We start from the raw sequence: 11,479 nt of genomic DNA on the forward strand, positions 1-11,479 counted from the left end.
TGTCCTGGTCCACACTTAAATTGTCCTGGTTTTTTAATGAAGGTCAATGAAGACACCCATCTAATTTTTAGCAGACTTCCTATGAAAAAAAGGTTAAGCTTTCTGTCATAAGTAGTCGAAAGTCGAAACGGAACGTTTTTTCTAAACTTTTTTTCTGTTTAGTTTTTTTGGTTAAAATCAAAATTTTTTATTTTCAAATGCCAAAAAGTGCAAGTACATGGCTGACTGGCCATAGATACTACCCAGTAGATAGTTTTAGGAGCTTCCNGTTTTTTCTAAACTTTTTTTCTGTTTAGTTTTTTTGGTTAAAATCAAAATTTTTTATTTTCAAATGCCAAAAAGTGCAAGTACATGGCTGACTGGCCATAGATACTACCCAGTAGATAGTTTTAGGAGCTTCCACCTTTCTGAAAGTCATTCCTTTCTTCGTTCTTTTTTGTATGGAATGGCACAAATTGAAGGCTTAGGCGTAGGAGGCAGAAAAGAAAAACCAACGTTTTTGCTTTAAAATCAACGGCCGAAAAGCTCCAAATATACAACTCGTAACAATTTATATACATTGGCCCTACTTACAAACTAAAAAAATATATACTTAACTTACCTGTGTGCTAGCATATTCAACACGAATACAATTTAACAAGAACGCAAGAACGGAAAATGGAAATGAACGTTCATTTATACTCNTTTAAAATCAACGGCCGAAAAGCTCCAAATATACAACTCGTAACAATTTACATACATTGGCCCTACTTACAAACTAAAAAAATATATACTTAACTTACCTGTGTGCTAGCATATTCAAGACGAATACAATTTAACAAGAACGCAAGAACGGAAAATGGAAATGAACGTTCATTTATACTGGCATGTGTACACAGCAGCAAGCTCATGCCACCAACAGCAATGTCGTATGCATCAAATTTCTACTGGGTATATACAAATGTATGCATACTAGGGGATCACTAAACGAATCGTTTCGTTTTGTGTCGTGAACACTAACATTATATAGGTTTCGTTTGTTTCCCTATTTATCTGCATTCAATTGTTTGGTTTGCGTTAGCTATCGCGAACGCTAGCAGAGTAAAATTACCGCTCGCAAAATGTTTCCGAGTGATTTGAATCGGTTGTGTTTCGTTACCTTCTATGAGCGAAACTAAATGATACCGACACGTTCGCTATTGTTTGTTTTCGTTCTCTGCTTCAAATCACCGACTTGCCAGGTCCTAGCCTGGCAGGATCATAGTAATTGATTGATGAAAAGGCATAACATTGAAAAAATATGTTCCATCGTGTCCTGGAATAAAACTTTCAAATTTTAAAGGGTTCGAACGCACTGATTCCAAAAGTAAGGACTTGTCGGCTTGAAAGGAGCGGATTTTTCTAAAATATCATATTGATTTAAGCTAAAAAGAAAATCTTCTATGGAAGCATTCGAAATATATCTCGATTAANGAGTAAAATTACCGCTCGCAAAATGTTTCCGAGTGATTTGAATCGGTTGTGTTTCGTTACCTTCTATGAGCGAAACTAAATGATACCGACACGTTCGCTATTGTTTGTTTTCGTTCTCTGCTTCAAATCACCGACTTGCCATTGAAAAAATATGTTCCATCGTGTCCTGGAATAAAACTTTCAAATTTTAAAGGGTTTGAACGCACTGATTCCAAAAGTAAGGACTTGCCACCTATTATCCAGGCAAAAGTCCTTGACAAGTCGGCTTGAAAGGAGCGGATTTTTCCAAAATATCATATTGATTTAAGCTAAAAAGAAAATCTTCTATGGACGCATTCGAAATATATCACGATTTNTGCCAGGTCCTAGCCTGGCAGGATCATAGTAATTGATTGATGAAAAGGCATAACATTGAAAAAATATGTTCCATCGTGTCCTGGAATAAAACTTTCAAATTTTAAAGGGTTCGAACGCACTGATTCCAAAAGTAAGGACTTGTCGGCTTGAAAGGAGCGGATTTTTCTAAAATATCATATTGATTTAAGCTAAAAAGAAAATCTTCTATGGAAGCATTCGAAATATATCTCGATTAAAAAATTTTGGACGTAAAATCTTCGCCTATCCATCGCATGTTTTTTGCTAGTTTCTGCGAAGTATGGTGACTACTTTTTGGTCTGCCTGTAGTGATTAGTGGTAAATTTTAAATATTTACACAAAAATGATATTTACAGCGGATTTCAAGCAAAAATTTGTTTTTTTTGGAAAGTGGGCGTGGTTCGCCCATTCATGTAAAATATGTGTATCTCGAAAACAGCTTCACCAATCTGCGGTTAATTTGAAACACACATTGCGCCTGGCCTTCTTAAACACCGTTTTGAAAATTTTTTAAATCAGACAAAAACCACGCTTTCTAGAAACATCGATAACTTTGAGTTTTCGCAAATTATGATTTTTGCATGTAAAGAAAATGAATCACACGTGAATTTATTGATTCCTCAATGGATTTCGAACAATTTTATGTATAATTTATTTACGTTTGTTTTTAACGTTGAATCGCATGGTTGTTGGAATTTTTCTTCACTCGTGATTGGATAGAGAAGCAAAGTGAATGGGTCTGGTGGTGAACGAGGAAAAAAGAAATATCTCCTGCCATCACACAAACAGTCAGAGCATACGCATCTTGGCACCCACGTCACTGTTGACAGTTACAAGTTTGAAGAAGTAGACGACTTCGTTTATTTGGGAACCAGCAGTAACACCAATAATAATGTCAGCCTTGAAATCCAACGGGGAATCACTCTTGCCAACAAGTGCTACTTTGGACTGAGTAGGCAATTGAGAAGTAAAGTCGTCTCTGATCGTATAAAGATTACACTCTATTATAAGTCACTCATCATGCCTGTGCTGGTGTATGGCGCGGACGCGTAGACAATGAAAACATCTGATGAAGCGGCTCTTGGAGTTTTCGAAAAGACCAGGTGGAGCAGGACTTGGCTTCACTTAGCATTTCCAATTGGCGTCGGTTAGTACGGAAGAAAAATGACTGGCGTGCTGTTCTGGACTCGGCCAAGATCGCTTTGGCGGTTAAAGGAGAAGAAGAAGAAGAGGAATCGCATGGTTCCGGAGATTTAATACGATTCAACAGCTCTCAACTCGCATTCAAAATTTGATTTATGGTGGTACGGTTAAAAGTTTCAGCTCGATTAAACAGCGTGTCGGGATGTGTGTGTCCAAATAACGTGGTTTGACTTAGCACGGATTAGGGCATCATATAAGCGTAATAATGATAGTAACAGTAAAATAGCGTCAGTAATAGTAATAGGAGGACTAATAGTAATAATAATAATAATACTATTTTGACGCTTACACTAAGTGGAGAAGCTCGTCCTCCAATTTGTGGTGTACATCTTAACGTTAATACGTCATAAATTCTGAGTTGAACAAAAGTAACAAAGTTCACATAGAAGTAAAAGTTTGTAAATAAACTGAATTATAAACAATAGTTATTTTTAAGACTCAGAAAAGCGTCATATTTCAGACTCTAATATGACTCCTAACTTGGACTCGTATTTGCGTGCCCTTCTAAGAAGGGAAATATGTTCTGTTGTTCTGACTTTATAGCTCAGAAAGAGGGTTACAACTCAGAATTCGATGACTTGTTTGACTCTAAAATGAGTCCGAATGTTTATAGGGATGTAATAAATTTAGTTAGTATGCATATATGTAAGTATACATACATATACATACATATATTGTTCAGCATTAATTTCTTTGACATATGTAATTTTCAACTTACGTATGGCTTCGGTGCGTGTGACAACTCCATCTGATACGCAACAGTAGTCAACATATATTATTCCGAAACTTAAGAAACACGCATCCCTCAGCACATTGTTCCATTGTAACTCGAATGGGTAAAATAGGAGTATAAGACCAGCAACAAAAAGAACCACATATACTCCGGCTCCAAACAGATCCGGGAACATTGGATCGCCACCGCCTAGGTTTGAGAAAGCTTCTATAAGATCGGGGGACCCATTGCCAAAAGCTAAGAGCGTTACTCCTGCTAGATGTTCATTAAGACCCATAATTCTCGATACGACTTTCAAGGCAGGAACAAAACTGTTGTTTCAATGTTTTGAAAAAATAAAACATTTCTTTAAAAAAAAAAATTAGATTTGTATGTACGTATGTATGCATATACTGTAATGTTCAGATAATAGATGTTGTACATTGTGACAGCGCCATTTGGTACGCCTTTAGCTCAATGTTGTGTTTTGGAAGTACGTCAGAATCGAGGAAGAAAGGAAGTCCGCTTTAGGAAACAGTAGTAGATTTCCTATATTTTTGTTATCTTAAAGAATAATGGAAAATTAAACAAATACACTCCGCTTCACTTAAATACTTGAATAGGTACACTTAGTTTTCTCAAGATCTGAGCTTATATCTGCAATTGTGGGCATCGGAGAAGCTTTGTTTTATTCTCATTTTAATGAACGATCCAGAGAGAAGATAAAAACATACGCGAAAACTCCCGATTAAGGCGCTTCAAATGAGCACTAAATTCAACGAAATATTCTCAACAAAATGAAAAAAAATGTGCATGTCTTACAGTTCCTATCGTATTAAGCCTTAAGTGTATTGCACACTTGTTAAATACATAAGTAATATGAACATATTTGTGACTTATTTCTAAAATTAAATATGTGTACATATGTGTATTGGGGTGGGAAAACGTACATACATATATATAAATGCAACCAAAAATGGGTTTCTAAATATTTATTTTCTTGCCTTTTTCAGTACCACTTACTATGAAAATTCCATAAATTCCATATATGTACAGTGACTGACTCATTCAAGTGTTCACATGTTAATTTTTTTTATATCCACAATGTTTTTCAAGATACAGTGTTTTTTTATTACTGTTTTATAAAAATACTGTTCATGCTTTAACCAAAACCATATATGTATGTTGATCAAATGTTCAACCAAATTTCGAACTTTTGAATTTGAAGATTAAGAACATTTTTGGGTGTGCAGTTATATAGCCCAAAAAAGGTTAGTCTGATAAAGTGCAAGTTTCTAGTCGTTATGTTTGGTGGCCACTGTGGTGTACTGGTAATTCCACTCCGCAGGGCCTGGGTTCAAACCCTGGTCAAAGTAACATCGCAAAAATATAGAAAAAAGGTTTTTTCTTAACAGCGGTCGTCCGTCGGCAGGCAATGGCAAAACCTCCGAGTGTATTTCTGCCATGAAAAACAGCTTCTCATAAAAATACAATCGCCGTTCGGAGTAGGCGTAAAACTGTAGGTCCCTCCGCTTTGTGTGACAATATTAAGGCGCCAATCTATTATTATTATTGTGTTAAAAAAAGTACAATAAATAAAAATTTTACGTTTTTTTTGCCGAAATGACGATTTTTATGGGGTAAATTGACGATTTTTCAGCGAAAACTTTCGTCAACGCCGGTGTGATTATAGATATTATAGATAGATCAACGATGGGCAAACGCTTAGCAAAGTGCGGCTCCTCTTACTTTCTCTTTGCTTAGAACATTCTGGCCCTTTATACTTTTTAAAAAACATATTTCTTTGCTGCACTTTCTTCTCCATTGTGTTGCATTTTTGATTTTATTCTTTTTATATACACATACGCAAATTGAGATCGCAATATTATCCGCAATTAAAAAATGAAAATTGGCTTTCTGACTTAATGTTCTTTACCGATATAAAAATTTGCAAAACTTGAATTTGTCTCTACAAGGAGGAATAAAAATGTTTTTGATTTGTCGCAAATTAAATGTACGTTTGCATACTTCATAACCCTTTTTTTGTAGCATAATTGAGGATGAATTTAAAATATCCGATATACTCCTTTTTAAGAAAAGCGAATAAGAGTTGAAGTTTTTGGAATTAAAAGATAATTCAACATAAAGCATTCCAGTTTTTTTTTTATGAAAAAATGGAAAAAATCAAACTTTAACAGAAGAAAAATTAAAAAAATAACAGGTTCTGTGCAAAATTTTTCCATTTGTGCTAAAGCCTGTTCTGTTACAAAAAAATCAAGTTTCTAAAGAAGAATATCGATTGATAAAGAAAGGAATAATGAGTGGTCAAATGAAAATACGCAAGGATTTGTTATATGAACAAGTAATTTTGAAGCAAAAAACAAAACCGACTTCAATTCTTCAATTATCGGATCTAAACAAAATTAGTATGGGACCACCCCCGATGAAAAAAGAATTTATCGAAATCGGTTAATGTCGTCCAAAGTTATGCGGTGACATACATAAAAAAAAAATTGTATTTCGACGAACTGATAACCTCCTCCTTTTTTTGAAGTCGGTTAAAAATGAGCACAAAAGTGTGGTACTCAGGTGTACGTGGGGTATGGCAACATTCTTTCTTGCGCATTTGATAAAGCACGTTTTAATAAAAGATGTTTCGGCAGCGTAAATTTACCAGCACTTTCCTGTTTAAGCGGGTGTTTTTTTAAGTGAAAAATATAGATAGTTTCGTGAAGAGAACTGAGAAAGGTAAATTTCTGATATTGAATGAAGTAAAATAACTGATATTGAATGATAAAATATCTTATATTGAAGGAAGTAAATAGCTCTAAAAAATCGAATTATTTTAATTAGCAACGACTCCTTCTGGTTTTTTTGAAGTTTTGTTTCACGCAAAATATTTTAATACAAGTTTTGAAAAATTCTTGAAGAAAATGGCTATAAGAAGTTTTTTCATCCTGTAAAATTTCTAAAAATGGGCTTGGCAAACTTTCACTCTAAGCTTGCGATTTACTGATTTTGTAAGAAATATTTTTTACAAATATGCCAACCGCAATATAAAGCCAAATTGTAAGTTTAAAACACTATCAAAAACTGTCGGTAGTTATCGATGGTTTCTAAAGAACTATCGATAGTGTCGACTACGCTCCCAAGTCCAAACATCGACTCGGACCACTATCTTGTTGCAGCCAAGATGCAGCAAAAAATGTGCGCCCAGAAATGGGAGGAAAGCTTAACGTCGAAAAGCTGTAATCACAACAGACAGCCAATGCATTCGCGACTCGACCCCCACACCTGCTCTTAGAGAGCACTCTTCAACAAACCGATATGTGCGAGCAGTGGAACCACATTTCCCGTTCATTAAGTACCGCCGCCGAAGAAGTACTCGGATTTCAGCGAGCTCGAAGGAACAAGTAGTACGATGAGGAGTGTCAAGAACCTGCAGAGAAAAAATATGTCGCTTATAGGTACGGTGACCATAATTATGGCAGCTGAATACGGGACAAAAAATAATTTTGCTAATTTTTTGCATAAAAGCCTTGAAACAGCAATACATTAGCCTCGGATCAGCATTTTATTTGGCATATATTTTTTGATATTTTGTGAATGCAGCACATAAATATTCAGTTGTAACATCACACACTCGCTGAATATTTTTCCATAGCTTTGTACTTTGTGCTCGGGATTTTTACCCCACAAAATGTCTTTCAAACATTCCTAGGCAGGGAAACATGATGAAAATAGCCGGCTACTTATAAAGCACGAGCGGTATTCAACGGATTATTGTCAGACTTAGATTTCGACCAAGCACAAAGCAGTGTGCAGGAAAAAGTATCGAGTACAAAAATACTTGGTAAATTGAGAAAAGTATCGAGTATGTACTTGGATTTACTTGTATCGATTTATCCCTACTTCAGAAACCCTCTACATATCGATGGCTGCCAGTTCAAAAACGCCATATGTCAGAAAAATTTTCAACAATGCGCTATTTCAGCATTTGATTGAAGAACGCCCTATTTTGGAATTTAATTGAAAAATTCTGAAGTCGGATGTTCTTGAAAAGTATTCCGAGATAGGGCGTTTTCGAACTGGCTGCCGAGATAGGTCGATCTTCAACTCAGCCATCGATATGAGAAAAGCGAATAAGAGTTGAAGTTTTTGGAATTAAAAGAAGATAAGGCATTGGAAATGCAATATAAAGTTTTGCTATTGCTTGAATTCCGGCAATAAGTACCAGATTTAAAATATCCGCTGTTGAAAACAGCTGCGTCCCGTATATTTTAAATTTTTGCTACAACGTATAACTGTGAGTCTGTACTCTACAATGAAATTCGTAAAGTCAAAATACCGTTCACAATTAGTTGATAACACTGGATCATAAATTTTAGTTTGTTTTTTCTTCTCCAAACGCCAACATCCAATTTATATGAAGAATTGCTCGGTGACTCCGAAAATCGGGTTAATTTTTCGGGATATTTACAATTTACCATTATTCAGCTTAAAACAAAAAGTGGTTCCACTTAATCACGTTTATCTTAAGAACCAATTTAACAATCTTAAAATGAGATGCAAATGAAAGCTAACAAACTTCTCCATAAACCATATATACATCACTTGCCGATAGGACTGATAGTTTCTGACAGATTAATTAATCATTCCAGTTTTTTTTTTATTCTTTAACGAAAAAATGGAAAAAAATCTAACTTTTACCAGAAGAAATATTTAAAAATAACAGATTCTGTGCCAAATTTACTGATAGTACTGATAGTTTCCTAAAAATTAGTTAATCATTCCAGTTTTTTGTATTTTTTAATGAAAAAATGGAAAAAATCAAATCAGTTCAAAAACTCCATATGTCAGAAAATTTTCAACAATGCGCTATTTCAGCATTTGATTGAAGAACGCCCTATTTTGGAATTTAATTAAAGCATTCAGAATAGTTCAAAGCCTCCTAGAATTATTGTGTACGTGAACGATTAGTGGGTTCTTCACATGAAAGATAAAATCTGAAATAGGCATTCTTCAAAATGAAGGACTTCTTAAAAGTTTGGTAGCGTTTTCGAACTGGCTGCCGAGATAGGTCGATCTTCAACTCAGCATCGAATGTGCTCCTCGATTCGAATCACAAGCATCCAGATTTAAAAATAAAAACTGGTTCATAGGCATGTCATTTTTATGAGCTGTTAAGGCAAAAAATACCGAATACGGGATAAATACGGGACATTAAAAAAAATACAGAACATTTGCGTCCGTATGAAATAAATAAATTACCAGGACAAAGGACGAAAAAAGAGGACTGTCCCGTATAATACAGGACGGATGGTCACCGTACCTATAGGGCCAAGCTGCGATCGGGCACAACGCGAGCCATGTGGGACCACACTCTAAAGTTCCTCATCATGCCCGTGCTGGTGTATGGCGCCGATGCATGGACAATGACTACAGCTGATGAGGCGGCTCTTGGAGTATTCGAGTGAAAGATTTTGCGGAAGATTTACGGGCGTTAGGCGTTGGCGTGGGGAGCACCGCAGACGATGGAACGATAAGCTGTATGAGCTTTACAACGACATGGATATAGTGCTGCGAATTAAAACACAGCGGCTCCGCTGGCTTGAACTCGGCCAAAATCGCTTAGGTGGCTACAGCGCCAAATAAGAAGTATGAATACCATATTGATAAATATTGCAGGATGTAAAGTGCTGCCAGATTTATAATGTTGAAGTTAAATATATTTGAGGGATGCATTTATATAAATTCAGAAAACCTTGACAAAACAAATCTAAATAATGTTTTACAAAAAATACGCCGAAAACATACTTGACAGTTAAAATATGCGCTATACCTCAAAATAGGCTATCATATGCAAAAATGGCGAAAATATTCAAGAATATGCTTTTAGGTTAATCATATTTATATCTTCTCTATTATCACCAATCCCGAAAACCCCCATGGAAAACGTTTAAAGCGAATCGGATCGACTAGAATTTGTTTGCTGCCATATTGGGTCTGCCATTTTGAATTTTTCCAGCCTGACCTCAGATTCGTAAAATCATGGTCTAGGTTCATAATCGCAATGTCAAAACATAAGAACCTGCTGTTACTGTTTCTTTTTTAGTGTTGGGTTCTCCGGTGGCACACAAGCTGTAAAGCAAAATCTAATTTACGGCTAGTTTAAACGCAATATTTGAGACACCATGTTAAATTTTGCAAACGGCCACACTGTTTTCGATGGGGGGCTCTAATTTTAAGACCTTAATCTTTGTAATCCGTCCTATAGAATTTTTGGCCATCTTACTGTATCGGTTGACGTGATGCGGAAATGAATTTTTAAGCCGTTTCCCTTACATTGTAAAATACGATTGAAATTAAGAGCTTCTTAATTCATCGCATTCTATACACGCGGTCGTGATCTCAAGCGTCGTACAAAGAAAAAAATAAAATCGTACATACATAAGTTGTGGAGAATAAAATGCTCTACAACTCTGCAATTTGAATATGCTACGTATTTTCAACAGAAATTGTTGAAAAATTGCGAAAACCATGACAACGTAAACATTTTTCGCAGTTTTTGCTAATTATTTACAATGAAGTTGCTTAATCATTGAAAGTGAAACAATCTATGCACCCAAAACCACATTGCAATGTTACCATATTAAATTAAGTGGCAAGGACTGTGAATCCATATATCTACGTTTCAAATAGAAGTAAACTGCATCAAAAAATCGCTACTACAAATTATTTTTTTCTTCGCACCAATTTGATTTAATCTTACTGGGATAAATGTTTTGTAATGTGTTAATCCGGTGTGATGCTAATGATTTGAGAGTGCGAATAAAAAGTGTACGCTCCCTTCAAAATATTGAGCAAAAGGATATAAAGAATACTTACATATTTTCAACCGTGCAGCCCAGAACAATATAGATGAGGATACATATTGTCATAAGAAGAAATGCGCAGAGTATCTGTTCGTGTCATTGTGTGGTTTCAGTTGACAATAAAGAATTTCAATATAATTCCCCAATCTACCCATACGATCGCAGTTAGTTGTTCCACGCACATAGGCGCATCGCTCATTGTACTCCAACATTTGCACCGCACTGCAACTTGGCTATAATATTTACATATGTAACTAGTAAATGCCTTGTCATTTGGATATAATTTTCACTTACCAGCTGCGAGTAAGAAGTAAAGAGTTCTTCAGACATTGTATTTATCCAGTATGAATATTTAGTAGTATTTTTAGCGAAAATTCCGCAAAAAAAAAAATGTATTTGAATTGAAATTATGTCAAACAACTAAATGCAAATAAAAAGTTGTGAGATTTAGGTCTGTAAAAGCTGATCATAGATTATAAGGTTACAAAGTAAACAATAGTATTTTTTTCGCAACTGTCAAATGTAGATGTGTAGAAACAACAAATTTGTACAGGCGTGAAAACATACACAAGGGCAGACACCTTATATAAACGTACAGATTAGGTAAAAAAGCACTTAACTAATCAGTAGAGCAAAAACAACATTTGCGTGTATTTTGTTGTTGCTTCTGGTATCGAAAGTGTAACAACTGTTCTGAATTTTTTCTTCTAAATCAAAGCGTGCCATGTGAAATACAAAAAATTATAAAAAATAAAAAATTGAAATTGGAAAAAATAAAAATTGATGCAACTTTCTTTCCTAGTAAATTTCTTTGCTTTCGAAGCATTGATCCATCCTTTGCAAGCCCAGTAATCAGCGGTCG

At 35.2% G+C, this 11,479-nt stretch overlaps 1 protein-coding gene across 3 annotated transcripts in view; it reads right to left on the reverse strand.

The window, feature by feature from the left end:
- Nucleotides 1-11,479, reverse strand: part of LOC108371991 (uncharacterized) — a 39,123-nt gene that overhangs the window by 24,938 nt on the left and 2,706 nt on the right. Inside the window, exon 1 of one of the 3 annotated variants that reach the window (XM_017627621.1) lies at nt 10,631-10,978. The exons of the other annotated variants lie outside the window; for them this stretch is intronic. Coding sequence (XP_017483110.1) covers nt 10,631-10,683 — 53 coding nt within the window. The 5' untranslated portion in view covers nt 10,684-10,978. Of the gene's footprint in view, nt 1-10,630; nt 10,979-11,479 lie in introns of those variants that run through there. 3 annotated transcript variants of the gene reach the window in all.

The sequence above is a fragment of the Rhagoletis zephyria genome, unplaced genomic scaffold, assembly GCF_001687245.7.
Source record: "Rhagoletis zephyria isolate East Lansing unplaced genomic scaffold, Rhagoletis_zephyria_1.1 Rzeph_scaffold_05351, whole genome shotgun sequence".
NCBI lineage: Eukaryota > Metazoa > Arthropoda > Insecta > Diptera > Tephritidae > Rhagoletis > Rhagoletis zephyria.